General features: G+C 33.3%; 1 protein-coding gene and 1 non-coding gene across 2 annotated transcripts in view; one reads left to right on the top strand and one right to left on the bottom strand.

The window, feature by feature from the left end:
- Positions 1–519: 519 nt before the first annotated feature.
- On the bottom strand, positions 520–638 carry LOC125061653. Its single transcript, XR_007119066.1, has one exon. It is a non-coding gene; the product is annotated as a 5S ribosomal RNA (ribosomal RNA).
- A 2,054-nt stretch (positions 639–2,692) lies between these two features.
- Positions 2,693–21,402, top strand: part of LOC125061493 (M-phase inducer phosphatase 1-like) — a 33,032-nt gene continuing 14,322 nt past the window's right edge. Inside the window, exon 1 of the mRNA XM_047666965.1 lies at positions 2,693–2,851. Coding sequence (XP_047522921.1) covers positions 2,802–2,851 — 50 coding nt within the window. The 5' untranslated portion in view covers positions 2,693–2,801. The remainder of the gene's footprint in view (positions 2,852–21,402) is intronic.

Below are 21,402 nucleotides of genomic sequence, written 5' to 3' on the forward strand. Positions count from 1 at the left end.
AAGTGTACATTGTGTTAACTACGTGAATAAATGATTTTTGAATTTGAATTTGAATTTGGATAAATTATGAAAATCCGCGCATATCAGCTTCATAAAAATATAATGGCAGGAATGGGAAGTGTTGGATTGTTTAAATGACCAACTTTGACCCAGCTCTACGTTCAGATCCCTGCTGTGCACTTACCATGTTTTTTCTGCTTCAAGAATGTGGCCTAAACCCAAATCCACTACTTTTGCCAGTGGTCACCTAATTGCCTATTAAAGAAAAGGAATTCGGAATATTTGTGTGTATACGAACATAGTGTCAAAACATACACACTAGATTGTAATTCAGTCAATTGTAATAAAGTCAGTCTATGTTGTGAACTTAATGGTAAAAATAAAAAAAAAGTCAAAAAACTTTAGAGGTGTCAAGGGACACCCGGATGGAACGAAATTCCTTTCGATTAATTTATATGTTAATTGGTATCATAACAGTATGATAGATTTTCTCGACACCAATCTTACGACGAAAAAAAAAGCCAACATCACGAGGTGTTCCCAGGCGGTCACCCATCCAAGTACTGACCTCGCCCGACGTTGCTTAACTTCGGTGATCGGACGAGAACCGGTGTATTCAACGTGGTATGGACGTTGGCGATAGCTAAATCGAAAATGTAAAATATAACAACTATAGCAAAAAGTGTCGTTACAACTTTTGGTCTTAATTTATTCTGTCTAGTCTCCTTTCGCAACGCTCGATAACTTCGTTCCAACAAGACTAATTTAGTTAAGTGATTCCAAAAATAATTTTCATTTCTTATTCCTACAAAAAAGCCAACATCACGAGGTGTTCTCAGGCGGTCACCCATCCAAGTACTGACCTCGCCCGACGTTGCTTAACTTCGGTGATCGGACGAGAACCGGTGTATTACAATAGCAAATAGCAAAAAAGTGTCGTGACAACTTTTCGTAAGAATTTTTTCCGTCTAGCCCCCTTTCGCAACGCGCGATAAGGAACTTCGTTCCATTGTGCAGAAATATAGAATTCCTAAAAGTGTTTGCCGCGCATCACCACTTTGTGGAACCAGCTGAAGTATTTCCGAACAAATTCAACTTAGTTCTTCAAGAAAATCTCAATGCATAAAAGGCCGGCAACGCACTCGCGAGCCCTTTGGCATTGAGACTGTCCATATTCGGCGGTATCACTTAACATCAGATGAGAACCTGCCTGATTGGCCCCGGTTATTTAATAAAAAATATTGAAGGTTTCGCGCGATGTTTAAATAATAATACAACTAATACGTCTATCCGTACATATTATGTATAATACAAATAATAAAGATTAATCAAGCGTAAACCTTATCTTCATAGTTGGTAAGATATAGGGAAAGCTCAGTCAGTCACGCCTGCCTAGACCATGGCCGTTAACTTTCTTCGTAAATTGTTAATTGTGACGTAACATGTGACAATGTTAAAATGTTAGAATTAAATCCACAGATAACCTAAAATTTTGATAAAACTAAATGTTTTCGATGAAAAATGTTCTGTTCCTGTAGTTTCAGGAAATAATTTGGTCCAGATTAAGCCCAAACGAAGCCAGTGCAGAAGCTAACATATTTCTTGTAATTAAGAGATTAGCTTTGTTCATTCGAAGTTATTTTTTTCGCACTGTACCGAAGTTACCGCTAGGTAAGGCACTCAAGTTTCGAAAATATTTCGTTTTTTCGATAACAATATTATTATTAGCCATCATATGGTCAGGTTGAAGTATAAGAACAGACCATTTTCAACCTTATTACAACGCAATGAAGTCTAATTTACCAAAAAATACCCAATGTTAACCATATGATTTCTGAGAAGGAGGTATCTGTGTGTGCGACCGCGGCAATGTTACCTTTTCTAAAAACTAGATCTTCTTGCCAAGCAATAGAGTTTAAATTGCTGTAATTTATTATTTACTTAAACAGGATCAGATTCCCATAATAATTTTAAATGACATTCCTCCTTAGCTGTCCAATTGGAGTTTCAACTCTATTATCATTTAATAAAGAGACAAATGCTTTGTTTCGTCAGGGTTGGTATCGGTTAGACTTATAATGTGACCATGTGTACTGCTAAATAGTAGAAAATACTACTATTATTAAGTAGTGCACACTGCACAGTCTTAACTGTAAAGAATTTAGAAATATTCTTAAGTAGTAATCATGTTAATTTATGACGCTTCCAAACGTTTTCTTAACTAGTTACCAAGGTCCTTTCTTAATTTACATTATTTCAGCGTCAATCGATCATTTAAATATTGATAAGATCTAAAACTATGTATACTTAAAACCTAAAGAGAAAGAATACAATGTTAAATGATATTTGTTGTGCATACATTAATTAGTTACATAGCCTGTTTCAAGAAATACACATTACCTTAATATTAATATCAATTCATAGCTTGGTAAAAATGTATTTTAGTTCATTTGAGGTTATACGGTTTTAACTTGTAAAAGAAACCAAGTATTGGCGAATTAATAAATTAATCCAGTTTTTAAACTATTCTTTAGGATTTTTGAATATTTGGTGCCATTAGTAAAATCGATATTAACTATTCTTTTACAATCTACTAAAATGGTAGAAAATCAAGCTTCGACAATCCCCCGGGAACGCGGGAGGGGTGAAGTAAGCACGTTAGCGGGACGGGTAGCTCGAGTCACCAATTCATTCAAGTCAGTCGCCGGCTGACCGCGGACGCAGCGCGTACTTCGTGTTCCAGTGTATTAATAAACAAATAATGGACTTAGAATAAAATTGATAAGTGAAATTCAGTGAATATGTGGGGAGAAAACAGTCAAGATTGTGAGAATAACTGCCAGTGCTCTGGGTGAGTTTATTACTATTTCTTTAACCTTGATAACTTAATATGTATGATGACAGGAAACTTCCGCGTTTAAATTAAGTTTAAAACTTAAATTAATTCATAATATAAATATTGATCTTATATTATCACTATTTATATTGCAGTAATTACCATTAAATAAGTAGATCGGATACGTCCGTTAAATAATAATCTTGACACTGACAAACCAAAACAATAACATACAAGATAACAGAAAAATAGCATTTGGTTTATTTATTGTATATTATTACAAGTACGTTCATAAAATAGTTAACATCATCGATTACTTGATGTTAACTCTTTTTAAACAAATCCCACCTATGATCAGGAAATAAATCGTAACATGTGAATATTTATCATTTGGTACAATTATTAAGCTTCTAATAAATTGCAAGATCGTGATATTATTGTAACATAGCCAAAATCCCGATGCCTAACTTTTAGGACAAACGTTTCAAGTTAGGCATTTAACATACCATTTGGTAAGTACGTGCTTAGATTAAATCCTTCAGGAATTTTTGTGTGGGTGGGTCCTCAGCGCCACCTAGAGTGGTTCTTAGGAACTACTCTCAACGGACGGAAGTGAGGTCATTATGCTCTATGGTCTGAGATGAAACTTTTTGTGGTACACACGGACCTACCAAGGAGGCTTTATAAAACTTTTTATGGCTGTGCGACTTGTCTGGATAGAAAAAAAAAAGTTCAGTACACATTATGTGAAGCCAGCAAAAAATAATAAATTAGATTAATATAATACTTACAAAACTAAATTCTTTATTTCGATCAAAAAATTTACGAGTAGTTTCCTAGTTTGTATCGTTACACTCAAGGGACACCTACGGCTAAACACTATTTAGTTATGACGCTTTTGAACCGCCCCGGATCTTAATACCCAAATAACTTAAGTTACGCAATTAACTTGGCCTTGACAATAGCAGAGTTGAATGACCTCTTTTGATTCAAAAAGTTTGAATACGCGCGAAAGTTTCAATTTTGTCGTAGAAAGTGAATTTAATAACGGTTTTTTAAAAGTCCTAAATTGTGATTGTATAATCAATTTAATAGTAATCTGTGATATTACTAATATTGGCTCTGTAAAAAAGTACCTAAAGAAATTACCTACAAACCTGGGCGTTGCCTCCAAGAAAGCAGTCGTAATTACTACGAGACGTTGATTTTTCTATAATAAAGTAATAATAACGATTAGTATCTACGGTTGCAATATCTTAGCTAACAAATCCTTGTCCATTCATAGAAGAGTTCTAAATTTAAAAATGTGATCATAAATTTATTTTATTCATTTCACAGCTTTTAACGTAAGCTGGTGATGTCATGTGCAAAATTTTTGCACGCTTTCAGGGAATTTTATTTTATTATCATCCAGGATAATTAGTACGTTAAATTTAGTTACTAATCGACATAAATAATATTCAATATTTTAATCTGACTTAGTAAAAGTGCAGGTAGAAACAAGCCATTGTTATAATACCGTTAGACCACCGATATCGATTTTATTAGTCTTAGAAATATTTCTTTATCTTTACTATATAACAATACCATAAAGTTTTATTGATTTTCTATGAATGAAATGACAGATTCATTAGTAGTCACTAGCCACAGGGCTAACGCCGGTTTTGCGTAAGCCTTTGTCGGGAATTAAATAATAAAAATATTTATAGAAAGAATAATATTATGTGACTATTGTTCTCTCTCTGCTGTACTATGATAAATTTTAGTTTTAATTATAATGCGTTGGCTAAACTTAATAATACAGACTAGTAAAGTATTTTTTTTATTTAAGTTAAATATAAGAGACACACAAGCAAGTATTTGTCAAAAGTGGAATATGCAAATTACGAACTTATGAATGAACGACTCGATTTTATGATGTCATAACATTTATAAGTATAACCTCTTAAGTATTTTTAAATTTCCATAAACTTTGCTAATTTAAAACGGGTGCATAACTACTTTGACCATATTGCCAGGAGGGAACCGAATAGTCTCGACAAGCTGGTGGGGAACAGTGATGGCAGAAGAAGATGGGGTCGATAGCCGTTGGTCTGACAAAATTAAGACAATTATGGGTCTCAACATATATATATATATAGATCGGGGTGGAGTCAGCAAGTTGATGTATCGGTTAGAGCTTTGCGAGTCAGGCAGGACGTTCAGTAGACAGAGAAGAAGAAACATGCAATTATATTTCGTGTAATAGACAATATATATAGATCAAACTCTATACCACATGACATAGCATATGTTGAAGGGTAGATAAGGAATCGTTGAATTATGAATAAGACATGATTCCACCATAGATAAAGTGCGTGTAGCAAATCTTCTTCTTTTAAAGGTTATTTTATCTGCCTTGATTGATTTAATTTGTAAGTTTTATAATATGGAATTAAAGTGGCTTTATAATTATCAGATTTTTATTCAAGTCAAGCAATAGATTTGACACTTGTCGGTTAGGTTCAGGTCCATTTATTTTTTTAACAACTAAAACTTATAAGGGGAGAACATCATAGGCCGACATTAAGGGCTGATCGTAAACTAAAGTGAAAAGTCCAATCGCTTATATACACCAATTGATAGCCTTTAACCTGGCCCACTTTTGGCGGCAAAAATTAATTAAAATGGGCCATTACTTACGATAAACATTGACAAGGTCTGTTTATCGTGTTGCAATGAATGAATTCGGATTGACCTTAATTTAAAAATATAACTTTTAACTTTTTTATCATTATAAACAGATTTCCTTACTCTAGTTTAAATTGAGTGTCAAGGAACTACCAAATAGTCGAATCCTGACAGAACTGTTTTTGAAATGACCTTTTTTTAAGGCTTTATATATATGGTATTAAATGATTATATTAAAGTTTATTATTAAATTTTAGGTGATTAAAATTGTTGCTTAGGTTTGTTCCCGTTAAAGTAGAGACTCTTGGTGAGGTTCAAGTGCACAGGCGCTAATTAAAGATTTAATTTGGCGACTGGTTGATAGTACCGGCTGGTGCTTTCCTCTCTCAATGAATAAGTATCGCAATACAGCGAGGAAATGCTAGCAAAAGTATACTGCCACAGCGACCAAACATTTTAAATTCGTTTTAATTTTCTATGTATTAATTACACGGGTCAACACGAATTTTGAGTCTGCGTTCTGTACCTCTGATTTTTATTACTTATGTCTAACTAATTAAAGAAAAAATATTTTTATCTATTAAAGTTTGCTTTTGTAGTTACTACAACGAAATTTATTTTTTATGAAAGAGCTCTATTTACATTGTATTGTATATACATTGTGTAAAGGTACAAAAGCAAACTTTATTTATTATAAATAGAGTTTCTGCTTCTTTTTCGATGTATACAATCAGAAAATATTCACTAAATAACAGACTCAAAAAAAAATATTTTTTTTGTTGACTTGTGTTATTATTACTATGAATGTTAAGAATATGTATTGTCATTATTGTATATTTGTGTTGGAAATAAATATCTTTACATAGTTGCTATATATAACTTAAAAAAATTCACAGAATTCTTCACCGGCAAATACTAAAGTATGTACGGACGAAAATAGTTGCTGTTAATGTTATTAGCATGCAATAATATCCATGAAATATGGGAAATAGCAACATCAAATGACAAGTTTACAGATAAAAAATTAACGATTCAAGATGGCCGTTTGCCAATGCGACATAAAACTACTTTGTATTGTAAAAATGTATTTAATCCTTCTTATACGTTGGATATATTTAAACTGGGAATAGAAAGACTTCGTGTTACTCTTAACTAATATGCTTAGAAATGAGAAGTATCTAATTTTCGAATGATAACAGAACGTTAGTTCAACGACCCGTTGTTGAACGTCAGATTAACGCAAAAATCACGAGTTTGTTTTATTTTAATATTACCATTTAACGGAATATTTTTATATAAATTAAATATATGAAGATAAATTATTAAACTAATCATAAAAATCACTAATTTTGATTACTTAATTAACAAGTATTAAATAAGGTTCTTTCACGTTTTTATGGATACGAAAGCCTCATTTTAAAGGTTTTATATTTTGCTAATAGATAAAGATAGGGCCGTATCTCGCATATCGTTATGTCTAAGTTGTATGTATGTAGAGCAGCGTAGACCTAGTGGCTTCAGCGTGCGACTGCACTAATAGACTTTCTGTCTATGTGCGCATTTAATTCGCTCAATCGGTGAAGGAAAACATCGTGCGAAAACCGGCTTGCCTTAGGCCGTTTCTCCACTGCTCCGGTCCGTCAAACGTTAATTACCGATCCGATTTAGAAACTCACAACAGTACTTACGTGCTTCTCCACTACTCCGGCATCCGGTTTTTAACGATCCGATAACTTGCTAGATCGGAACGCGGTGTTTTATGTATCCAAGTTTTAAATTATTATTCACAGGTTTATTTATAGTTTCTTTAATTTGAAAGAATCTGGATAACCTGGACCAAACCAAATTATGTTGCTATTTATGTATATTTTTATACCACAGTATTAGAGAATTATTTATTAAGTAGATTATAATATTTTAAGATAGACAATATAAAAAAAAGTAATAAACTTGTCAGGGCAATTAAATACATATTCAGAATTTAGAACGTTTTATTAAAAAATAAAGTATGTGGGTTTTAGTTAATATAAGTGTAGCATGATAAATATACAAGTATCGATTATTGTCGGGTCGGATATAGTGGAGAAGTGCAATCCGGCGTCCCGATATTTTTGTCATGACTCATTCCGGTATCCGACGCCGGACCGGAGCAGTGGAGAAAGGGCCTAAGACCCAAAATGTCTACAAGTCACACAGAAGACTGACCTACTTGCCTATTTGATTGACAAATGATCATGAAACAGATACAGAAATCTGAGGCCCAGACCAAAAAAGGTAGCGCCACTGTATGTTGATTTACACAAGTACTTTTACAAGAATTTTTCTTTTACATTTGAGTTCGTTCTGCAACAAAATAAGGTGTGTTTTGAGGTAATTTCCATACATACATACATTGATCCTTAATTAGTTTCACGAACTGTATTCTACACAATGTGTTCACAAAAAAATCTTTTAAGAGTTTTTTAAATTGGGCTTAACTTTAATAAGGCTTTTAACCAAATTAAGCGATTTCAAGAATACCCTTATTTGTATCTTTTTGTTACTTATTATGTTATGGTATACATTATATAATATATATATAGTGGTACCTCGACATAGTTTAATTCGTTCTCGTATGTCAAAGCAATTTTTCCCATTGAAATTACTTGAAATGTCATTAATCCAGCTCCTAAAACACCACTTCAGTTGTTTTTAAGTGTTTTTGAATAAGAAAATAATTTCACGCTTTAATTAAGCAGACATCTTTGGACACATGGTTATAAAAAATGTGATAATGTTTTGTAAATGTACAAAAAGCAAAAAACGCGAACCTAAATTATCAAAAATTCTTCGAAAACTAGCAAAGAGACCTCGTGTAGAGTGAAATGTGCGATTCATCGTGTCTCAAATCTTGCTCTCATGTCGAAGCACTTGTATATCGAGGTACAACTGTACCGGTACATTAAAGCTAACCTAATCTACTATATAAAAACAAGTCGGGTTTTCCTTCCTGACGTTATAACTCCAGAACGCACGAACCGATTTCCACGGTTTTGCATTCGTTGGAAAGGTCTCGGGCTCCGTGAGGTTTATAGCAAAGAAAAATCAGGAAAAATTTCAACAGAAAAGCGGGATCACCAAACGAAATGTTACATAAAACGAAGCCATCTGGTGGCGAAACGGAGTTCGCCGAGTTTGCTAGTACTATATATAACTGATATAATATACTGGTAGATATACCGGTGACCCCAGAGCTGGTGCTTTCCACGCTCAACGAATAAGTATCGCAATACAGCGAGGAAATGCTGCCAGCGTTAAAGGTAGTGCCACAGGGACCAAACTTTAAATTTGTTTTAATTTTCTATTTAGTAATTATAATTAGTCCTATGTAGCTTAAGAAAATTGTAAATACTGTATATTATATTGTGATGTTTAGGTTTTATTTATACGATTATAATAACTATATGGACTTATTATTGTTTACTTGAATAAATTTATTATTATTATAGGATAGTAAGTATTGAAATATAATTGTCAAGATGGATTCAGTAGTTCCACGGATGAAACTAAATCTGTCAAATTAAATAAAAACTGTATTAAGAACTATGTATTTATAATACTCTTCAGAATAAACAAATTCCAATAAGAAACTTGAGTTTGTTGTCTGTTGGGTTAAACGCACTAAATATTAATTAAACTTTCTTTCCGTATGATACATTTTATCGTTAACTAAAGGTCAAGTGATAAATCTAGAAAAAATAGTGAAAACAGCCTTCGGTAACGGAAATAGAAATAAGAAATGTCGGTTCGAGTAAACGTAACGTGTGTGTACCGTACCGTAACGCGCCGTTAACGTAACGACGCATATGGCAAGTCGTTAGAATAGAATATTGATAACTTACACTTGTTACTGCATGTACCAACGGTCTCATAGTAGGGCATGGGCCATATTATGTATGAACAAGACACCCAGATACTAAACAATCTAATTTAGAATTAGTTTTGTATAGTTCTCTTATATATATTGATTTATTTATTTTCAACACACAAATATACAATATTTACAATATTCTTTACCTACATAGTAATAATAATAAATTAATAAATAGAGAATTTGAGCGAGGAAAGCACCAGCTCTGGGGTCACCGGTACTGTCACTTTGCACGTTAACCCCATGGCCCAAGAGTCTCTACTCCAAATCCATAGACAGTATTATGTCTCAGTTCTAGTTATTTTAACATTAAATATAAAATTCCTAGAATTTTAGGATTATTCTAATTGGACCGTGCTATTATAAATTTAAAACCTTGATTTAAGATATGATATACTTAGGATAGGTTGAAGGGGTTGAAAGGGGTATTATATCCTTCGATTCCCAATACAAGAATTAATGATAACCCAGAAATGGCCTTGGGCTCTATTAATTATTATTTTAGCCACTCTTCATACACCGTTATTTTACAAAACAAAAAACTATGTAAAATTATGAAAAAAATTATCAATTAAAGTTTTGTAAAAAGTGTCTTGTGTTTTGTGGTCCGGTCTTCTGACATAGGCCCTACTTTTGGCCATTATGCATTATTTTATGAATAAACTAGCTGACCCGGCAAACGTTGTTTTGCCATGTTTATTATTTCTAGGAAACATTTTTTTAGTTAAATAAAAATAACTATCTACTATAATAAAAAATAGGAGTTGATCGTAGAGGGATGAAATTGTCTAAAAAATATTTTTTTGGGGTGGACACCATCACTTAGGGGTTTGAAAGATAGATAGTAGCTGATTATCAGACTTACTGAATATGCATAAAAATTTCATAAGAATCGGTCGAGCCGTTTCAGAGGAGTATGGGAACGTATTGTGACACGAGAATTTTGTATATTACATAAAGCCTCTATTAACTGACTTCACAAAACAAAAACAATAACTTATAAGCAACCAGTTTTGTGGTCTGAGACACATTCGACCATTCTGTTCTATCCCGGGCTTATAAAATCTCCGTGCATCGAAACAAAACAAGGACTTGATCATAATCCCGAAGAAAAAACTATGATGTAAGTTGATGCGCGTGAGTTGAAAAAAACAGGCCGGTTTGAAAGAATGTTGTAATGATTTGAGATCTACGCATCTTGACGCTTAGACGGGTTCACTAGCGTGTGCCTTGGTTTCGTTCATTGATTATGGGCTCCATATCTCAGTTAGTTCATGGGTGAATCTGTACAGCATTGAAATTTTATTATATAAGGGATCAAGGAGGCTAGAATCTAGATTTTGATTAGGTCTATACGTATTTATTTGAAATTATTTATTAAATTGCTTATCAGATTATTATTATAATATTAGTAGCTGACCCGGGAAACGTTGTTTTGGCATGTATGTAATATTCTACGAAACATATTTTTAGTTCAATAAAAGTAACTATGATCTACTATAATAAAAAATTGGTGTTGATCGTAGAGGGATGAAAATTGGGTTTTGTACCAATGTATTTTTGTATACTGTATCATAAATTTTTTTGGTGTTCAGTTTGATAGATAGCAGCTGATTCTCAGACTTACTGAATTTGCATCAAAAATTTCATGGGAATTGGTCGAGCCGTTTCGGAGGAGTATGGGAACGAACATTGTGACACGAGGATTTTATATATTAGATATATTATTGAGGAAAAGGAAATTATTATTATTATTATTGATTTTTTTAACTCGCTCATATCTCGAATAATTCTGATTTAACACCCCTATAGGGGGCGGCATCTGTCGGGGTCGTTGGACTAAGGGTGAACACCACTCATGCGCATCACAACTGTTATATAAAATAGTTAGATTACAAATGTATAGTAAACGTTTAATTAAAGTTATAAAAGCTTTAAGAAAAATCTGTCATTTAATTATTTAGCCTGTCATCACAATTCTGTGTTTATCACAAAATATATCACTCATTGGTCTAGTGGTTAGTACCCCTGACTGCGAATCCATGGGTCCCGGATTCGATCCCCGGCTGAGACGAACATCGATGTGATGAGCATTTGGTGTTGTGCTTAGGTCTTGGGTGTTTAAATATGTCTATTATCTATCTATAATATGTATGGATATCCGTTGCCTAGTACCCATAACACAAGCTTCACCAGCTTAGCATGGGACTAGGTCAATTGGTGTGAATTGTCATTAATAAAAAAAAATATCACCGGGAATCGAACGATATTATTGCTTTCTTACTGGAAAGTGGATTTCTCTGTCTAATTGCATAATAGGTAATAACCGCTAAGCCACGGTGGCGATATATAAAGTGAATAGTCATTTATCAAACCATAAACAATAAAGTTAATTGAACAATGGCCCATCTTTGGTCTATGGCGAATTTCGATCGATACTCACCACCTGCCCGGGGTTGTTATATGAGCAACGGAAAATATATCTTATTTCTATTCACTAGAGTTCATTTTAGCTAATTTGTAAATATCGATCCGCGTTTTGCAAACTGATCTATGTGAAAGTAATTCCAATGAATTAAATAGTGAGTTGATTCTATTTAGAATTAAAACAGTGGTCCTATTTCACACTGCCTCCTGCTGATAGAGTCTTTGTTTTTTAATTTATTTTATTTTTATTAATTACTTAAGATGTCAAATGGTTGCAGCTTACAAACGTTGTGTAAAACAAAAAACTTGGCGATTAAAAAGAGTTGCGGAGAGTTTATCGTTAGTTGTTCTCTTCCATTCTTTGCCCTTGATTTGATAACTGGCAGTAAATGTAAAATTAGAAACATTTAATAAGTCTTCCTCTTTTACTTTGTTCCTATAGGAATCATAGATAGGCTGGAGCATTATGGAGACACTGGATTAGTCTTGGAAAATGATTATACTTGTGGGACCTTAATAACTTCATTAAATAATTCAGTGGCGCTACAACCTTATTAGGCCTAGGCCTCAGATTCATGATTCATGATCTATAAATCGAATAAGCAAGAAGGTAATCAGCCTCCTGTGCCTGCACATATCGAGTTTTTGGGTCTAAGGCAAGCCGGTTTCCTTGCGATGTTTTCCTTCACCGTTCTAGCGAATGCTAAATGCGCACATAGAAAGAAAGTCCATTGGTGCACAGCCACTTTACATACTATGTCATTTTATCATATTATGTATTACTAGATAGTAGTACTCTCGCTTTTCACGGCTGCAACTGATTCGTTACGTGTCGTTACACGTTACGCTTAAAAATAACTTTCGTTTTCATTATTTCCGATCACGTCGTGACTTCCTCTAACGGACTTCCTGAAGGACAAACTCAATATTCGTGTATTAAGATCCAAAAACACTATTATCTTTATAGCCGAAGATATATAATCTAATCTAAGATATATAATCAAAAATTGTCTTTGATTAAACGAGTATATTTAACTGAAATAAATACAAATGCTTTTCAACTTTTCGACATCAAAAATCTTTAACAACTAAGTAATGTACGTGTATTATTTTATGCCAACGCTCGGCACTCTGATACAAGAAAAATAAATGTTAAAAACGCAATTATAGGCTAACATAATATAACATACACTAATAAAAAAAATTTATACAAACTAAGCGAAAATCGATTTTAAAGTGTGAAAGCAACTACGGATATCCAGACCTAGCTCGTTTATCAGAATGCTCAATCTGGATATCGGTGAGTTTTGGCCAGAACGCGTTCTTCTGAATGGGACAGATATAATGATGGGATACCTAGGGAATCTAGATGGTACACGAAATTTAAATTTGTTAAAAGGTTGGGACAATCAACCTGATTGTAAAATATCTTAAATCAGATAATTTTTTACGATTCTCCGATGACAACATCTTAAAGCCCGATTTCGTATGTTGGCAACTTTTTTTTCGAGTTGCCTGATATTTTTTGTAATCACTCGAGTCGCATAATACAGATGCATCGACTATAGAGTACATAAAAAATCACCAAATCTCAACTCTATGGCAGGAAGACGTTATACATTCCAAACAGTAAATAGAAAGCTCCAAGTTCAAACTTGGCGGTTTCGTAATGACATTGACAGGTGGTAATGAACTGTGTTAACCGATGTGTCAACATTATGCAATCATGAGGAAATGTCAATATTTTTGTGTACATTACTGTACTGTCAGTTTGTGTTTGTACTGGCTTTTTAAGACAATTTTGTTATTAGCTTGTTTGACTTGGCTGTAATAGGTATTTTTTTCTATGTGATCTTCAGAATAGGTTACGAACGGAGATAGAACAGACCAACAGAAGAAAGTATTTTTATATAAGGTAATCAAGAATTACCAATTTTGAGGCTTTGTCATATTTTTCTCGCCTCTTCTGACGAAAACAACATATTTTCCAGAAAAATTTAATATAGCTGTTCTAGAGACCAAAGGTAACATACCTTAGTATGTATGTTAAGTTTCATCAAGTAAGGGAGACGCGTGTCGTTCTAGATTAAAAAAATATTGTCAGAAAGTTTCTGATAAGTAAAACAATGGAACGGTTCCAGAGCAGTTCGACAAAATATGTTCAATAAGTTCAATTATATAATGTAACTTTAATATAACCCATTTTATAATAATACTAGCTGACCGGGCAAACGTCGTTTTGCCATATCATTTATAATAAAAAAATAGGGGTTGATCGTAGAGGGGTGAAAGTTAGGGGTTGTATGTATTTTTGTATGTTGTATCATAAAAAAATAGAAATTAAAAATTTTGTTTAAAAATTAAAAATAAAATTTTGTGGACTACCCCTAACATTTAGGGGGATGAAAAATAGATGTTGGCCGATTCTCATAGATACCGGATAAGCACAAAAAATTTCATCAAAATCGGTCAAGCCGTTTCGGAGGAGTATGGCAACGAAAACTGTGACACGAGAATTTTATATATTAGAAATAATATTATCCAGAATCCTATTTACTAAGTACGTTGAATGAAGAGTCAAAAGTTAAATTGTTTACATCCTTTTTCTTTTTTCGGTCACATCACATGAATTCAAAACTAGTTTGGAGATACGCCCACTGACCAATAAAACGAGTTCTAAAAAACCATAGTCCAAAAAGTTTTTTCTTTCTCCATTGTCTATGACCCGCGGCTAGGTTTGAATTGTAATCTCCTTTATTACTTTGGTGTGTCGTTTTATTATACAAAGATTAACTTAAGTAAGCCTTTTAACGTATAATTAGGTAAAAGAGTTTTTACAGTTAATTGTTGTAAATAGCGTAGAGTTTTTTTAAGTCTAAAATAGTAGTGTTTTATAAACAAAAACTGGCTAACGCTTGGCACCATTGATTTAATGTGACAAACACTTAAAAATTAAACCAAAATATGAAACAATAAAAACTAAAGGTAAATAGATTTCAAATTATAAATTATATTAAACAGAACAATTAAAATCCCAAAAACTGGATGTTTAGCCAAAACGCGTTCTTCTGAAGGATCATGGGATGGATATCTAGAGGGTACTCGAAATTAAATTGCCATTTTATAAATAGCGTTAGGAAAAACCAATTTTCTACAATAATAAAAAAAACACAAGTTTTTTGAAGTAAAAATTGTAGTGTCACCAAAGACAATGGTGGCACAATTATTTAATGGCTCCCTTAATAACTCAAATTGCAGCAGCTGTTCATTTAACTGATAACATGAGGTCATTTCCTATAGAATTATAGTTTCAACACCCACGCCGATTAAGCTTAATGAAGACCCATGATGATTCTTTGGCAGATAGGTAAGAATTTGGGAAATCCTCCTATCAGAGAAAGCGACAGAAATGTCCTTTTTTATAGAACAGGGGGCAAATGGGCAGGAGGCTTCGCTGATGCTAAGTGATGGCCCATGGACACTTTCAATGTCAGAGGGCTCGCAATTACGTTGGCGGCCTTTTTTAAGAATTGGTACGCTCTTGGTTTGGAAATTTTAGTGGGCAGCTGGTTCCACATAGTGGTGGTGCTGGTGTTTATGGGACTTGATATTATTGATACTAAGTTTGTGAACAGATCTTGACAAAATACCAATTATAGATTTAACAAAGGCAAATTATTATAAACCACACAGAAAACACAATACGTATAAGCAATCTTGTCATTAAAAGTCCTAAGCAAGTTCTAATAAATACCATAAACAAGTTAGATCATTACAGAGCGTTCTCCTCATAGACTAAACCATAACCAATCCCTATATGTCGCCATATTTTTTATCCGCATTTCGCGCCATATCAAATCAATGTGGGAACGGCGACGTTCCAGGAGCAACTTTTTTCCATTGGTTTTGTTATAGCTTCACCTTTAATTGCAGAGTTCAATGGCAGGTTAGAAAAATACCAAAAATATATTTGTAGATAACATGCTTAAATGCTAGAAAGATATCAAATTGTATTTTCCAATAGAAAATAGGTAGAATGTGCCCTCGTTAGTTCTCTACTCCAGGTGCCCTCTAACAAATAATAATTATTCTAAATCAGTGGCGCTACAACCTTTTTAGGTCTGGCCCTCAGATTTTTGTATCTGTTTCATGATTCGTCAATCTAATAGGCATGGTGATCAGCCTCCTGTGTCTAAGGCAGTGAGAGACTGACGCTGAAGCCACGAGGCCAACACTTGTCGGTCAGATTCAGTCAGATACAAGACGGTCTCCTCTTCACTCTATTCCATGCTATAGGGCACCTGGAGTAGACAACCAACGGTTTTGGGCAAGTCTTTTAACACCAGGTCATTCCAGCTGCTTTTATCTATGCATAACGTTGCCAGGTTGGTTTTGACCGCGTTTATTTGCCTGGATGATTTCATTTGAGAGCTTGGCAACTATGATCCATAATTCCTCTTGAAACCTTTTAAGACAATTTGTTAAAATTACGTAATAATCCTGAAACATTACCAAAACTTGCATAATAAACCTTCTTTTTCTAGTCGGTTAATTTATTCAAAACTAAGCAATTTAGATAAAGAATTTAATTTCTTAAGTCTTAAGTATACTTATATACTTGGCTATGAAGAAATGTAAATACAGTCATGTAGACAAGGTTCGATGTGTCAAATTATTCTAATACACTTGCTTAGAACTGTCTTTGGTATTGTTATATCTTATTGAAGTAATATTCTCGAGATAAATTATAATATGTATTAATAAATTAATTTTTAAATTTGCCAACTTTAATAATAATACCAATTAATACATATTACATAGTGATAATAATTAAAAATTGTTAAATAAAAAATTAAAACGAATTTAGAAATTTTGGTCGCTCTCGCAGTATACCTATAACTAAGCATCATCTCTGGGGTCATCGGTAATATCTACCAGACCCCGGGGCCCAAGAATCTCTACTCCAAAGGGATCTCTACTTCAATATTATAAATTCACTTTTTTCATCGCCTGTACGTCGGACATTATTGCCTACATCCTGGCTTGATAAAGACTTAACAAACAGTGTCGGGTTGTTGAACTAGTGTTGACATTGTGCAGCACGTGACATAGTCCGCTAACACATCCTTCCTCTCACAGGGCCCTGTTAAAACAATATATTAATTCACATCATATCCTCACACTGTGATAGCGATGTTCATAGACAAAATTCCTTGCTTAATCACACATAACTAACTGCCTTTCGTTCACGAACCAGTAGTTGTAGTTACGTAGATTTTCCTTTTAATAATAAGTTTGCTATGGAAATCGACTTGTAATCCGGCTACTTGGGAAAATTCTAAAAAATACATTTTTCTGAAGTACAATAAATCATCTTCTTTAATAATAATTCTACGTAAAGTAATAAAAACTTGTGAAGAATCGATTCGGCAGATATTAAAACTTTTCAAATTGACTATCAAACTGTAGACATTCAAAGTATTCCAAAACGCTTGTCGAAACCATAAACAATCACGCAAATTAGGTCAATTTTGATATTAGTCATCGCGTGTCCAAATTGCTTGTCCGTATCCGACGCATATCTGATATCGTGTCCAATTTGTACGTCCGAGTTTGCATTTGCAAACAGCCGGTCAATGTCATGAGAATTGCTTCCTTGGAAATTCTCATTCCGTCACCCCCAAATTAAAAAAAAATAACAATAGACAATCAGATGATCCAGATTCGCACGGGAATTCGCGCGCATTGTTTGACAGGTCGTGACCCCGAGGGATGCGGAAGTTGTCTATGAATTTTTGATTTTAGAATTTCTATTGTTTGGTGTTCCGTTACAGCCTCCTTGTTACTTTGGATTTATTGCGTTTTATTTCTTTAAAAATTATCCATGGCTCCATAAATTTAGTGAGCCGTTGAACTATAGTTCTGCACCATTTTAACAGTTACGAAACATTTTTAAAGTAGTTTTTCCGTCATTACACATTCGTTAACTGGTCTTTATTAGTAATATACTTGAGGCATAATCGGAAACGCATGTAGGTTAAAAAAAAACAATAAAAACCAGTAAAAAGGCGTGGCATTATGCACTGTTTTTATATCGAACGGATGTATTTATTTAACGTTATCAATGTTATTGTTGCGTTTCGCTGATAATAAAACCGTTGTTATTAACTAAAGCTTATACTGGTCTGACATCACAGGATTAGGTATTGAAGACTCAATTAACCTTTGTTTGACCTCAGCTGTAATTAATAATAATGATTATTCTTTGAAACATTCGTCCACTTTTACAGAAAATTATTGTTAAATTTTGATGTCTTATACGAGTTTTAGGTCTCCTCCAATTGATGCCATTTCTCTCTATCATAAGCACTTATATATATAAAAATTCTAAAATAACATTATTAATAAAAGTAAAAAAAGTCAAAATCATTTATTCATATAGGTAACACAATGTACACTTATAAACATCAAAAAAGAAATATATATATATATTAAATGCTTCTAATTTTACATTTACTGCCAGTTCTCAAATCAAATGCGTAGAACGGAAGAGAAGAACTGGCAATTAACTCTCCGCCACTCTTTTAAATCGCCAAGTTTTTTGTTTTACACCATGTTCCACAATAATTGGCGTGATTAGGTAAACCGTTGGTTAAATCTATTAATAGAGCCAACTAACTATTCTTAATTAACCACAATATTGAATCATGATTAGAGTTATAAGGATATTAAATATTATTTTTGTTTTATCAAAATGGATTGCATAGTAAAATATACCTTATTTCATTGTTATTAAATTACAATTTCAAATATATGTTGTATCTTATGGCATTTCCGGAGTTTGACTCAATACTATTTTTAAAATTTGTAGAATTATATACACCTATTTTTTATTTATTCCTTGATAAGGACGGTGTTTATGGAAAGAAAATTATGAAACACAAATGGTAAATGAAGGAATAGCTCGGTAATAAGTTTCGCATGTCAAAAATTAGTTAGTAGGTTTGTTAGCACGATCCTTCCTTGAATGACTGTTCCATTTGCGAACTAGACATAGACATAACATTTATTACTAACAAAACACACACATAATCACACAAAATAATCAAAGAAAAAGATTTAAAAAAGAATGAGAGATAACAATTTTTTTTTCTTTTAAAGAAGAAGGTACGTTTTAAGGTAAACTTATAACTTTAAGCGATAGTCAGTAGTCAGTCTTAGAAGCTAAATCTGTTCGTTAAATATACAAGGTAATAATTTGCAAATTTTATGCGCATTAATTTTTTATAACACAAGGATCCCACGGAACCAGTTTAAGATATAAAAGAAATTACAAAAACAATTTTGTTCGAATAGATTTTTTATACAGACGATATATTAAGGATGAAATGTTTTTTATTAGTGATAATTTGCTTTAGAGTTTCTAACCGGGTCTTCTCATTACCGAGACTGTGGTGACATGAACAGTAATTACTTTGTTTGCAAAAAGATATTCAAATAAAATCGGTTGTCTGTAAAGTCGGTTTACTGACGATAGTTGAACGTGACAACGTCATAAGAAAATACTGATGGAATGGTTGTATTTTTTCAAAAAAAAAATTTTATTTTATTTGTTTGATAGATATTTTGTATGGATATAGAGTAGGTAAATGGAAATCACAATTGAATTGATGAAGTTACATTTATTTGTACGCATAAATACAATTATGTCAATTTTTATGTGCAAGCGAGAGCGCGGAACGAGTGCTCTCGCTTGCACTTCAAGCCTTAAATGGAACGCCTCAGAGGTAACGCCGCATGAGTCATGTTTTTTCGTGCGTGCAGCCGGCTCCATCGAATTATAAGACGTTGTCACGTCAATAATTTAACAATAATAAACGCCTTTTAATTCAGATACGTAACATTTAAATACATTTATATTTCATCTCATTGTTTCTAGATATCTGTTAACTCTATGCCTCCTACAAATCCCGCCATTTCTGTCTGCACTATGCCAATCTCTGCCATGTATCAGCTGTTTTCTTGATCTGGTCTATCCACCTTATATATTGTCTTCCTCTTTTGCGTTTGGGAACCAGTTACTCACAAATAAACCTTCTCGAGTTCTATCACGTTCCATTTTACGTACTAGACACGTTTTTCTAACTAAATTCGCGTAGTATGGTGTTATGGCAAATTTGCCGTTGTATACAATTACTACACCTTCAATTAACTTCAAGATATGTTTTATTTAAAGTACTAAAAATTAACGTGATTAATAACGAAGAAACGTCAAAATCTGCGGCCATTTCGTAGTCTAGCCAACATTGACGCCAAAGAACGCGCATAAACAATAGAACGCATTCGAATTTCGAACAATGAAGACGCAATTTGCCGTTAAGAATGAACCCTTCTTAACTTTGTTGGAGACTGAGGCTATTATGGCGTAAAAATGCATTTTAATAATTAGGCATTGAATGCGAATAACTGGGTTAAGTTGACGTTTGCTGTTGCTAGGCAACTGCTAAGATTTTACTAACTCTTGATGAGCAGTGTTGGCCTCGAGGTCGTAGGTTCGATTCTCGGCTGAGCACCAATGGACTTTCTATATGTGCGCATTAACATTCGCTGGAACGGTGAAACCGGCTTGACCCATAAAGCCGACGGCGTGCGTCAGACACAGGAGGCTGATCACCTACTTGCCTATTGAATTAACAAATGATCATGAGTCAGATACAGAAATACAACCTTTTTAGGTTCAACTGATTTAAGGGTTTTCATTGGAGTGTTACAGCCTTAATCACTTTGAACCTAAAGTGTGAGCTCTTGACTTCATATAGACTTTACTTTGCTATTTATGTAGGTAATACATAAAAATAAAACGAAAAATATGTTGCTAAGCGCAAAATTTGAAGACGGTTGGACCAATTCCAGTATTCCTTGAATATTGGGGAAGGTTTTTATGGAGAAAATTAGAAAAAATAAAAAAATACTAATTAGGCTTTTATTCCGGAAAAGCGAACAGTCTCCATGGAGTAGCATAGCAAAATGTTCCATATGTTGGTGTGTAGCTACCAAAAAGGTGGGATAAATAATCATATTGAATCGAAGTATGAAACTTAATTCACTTTGGTTACTCCTTTACTTATAATGTCTGGAAGATTTTATTAGCCAGGGCCCCACGTACATTACTGTAATAGGTATGTGTGCATAGTTCGCTCACATATGATTTAAAATGTGATGGTGTAACTACAATAACACAGTATCTGCTTTAATTATACTCGATTAGAATTAAGAGCATTTGATAAAACAAATAATGTTAACCTACTTTATAACGTCCACGAATTAAAATTATAGTTCACCGACTAAAATCTTCATTTCAGCTCGCAAAGATCATTGACCTCTCCACTGCAAAATGTTTTTTCGAGTTTTTGATTGGATTTGTAATCGTCATAACATTTATAATTGTAAAATTTGGAAAGACTGAATAATTGGTGTGACATGTACTATTTCTGATACGTTATAAACAACAGACGCGTATAGAATCACGTCATGAGGCAATTTTTTAAAGAATTCGTAC

The sequence above is a fragment of the Pieris napi genome, chromosome 23, assembly GCF_905475465.1.
Source record: "Pieris napi chromosome 23, ilPieNapi1.2, whole genome shotgun sequence".
Classification (NCBI taxonomy): Eukaryota; Metazoa; Arthropoda; class Insecta; order Lepidoptera; family Pieridae; genus Pieris; species Pieris napi.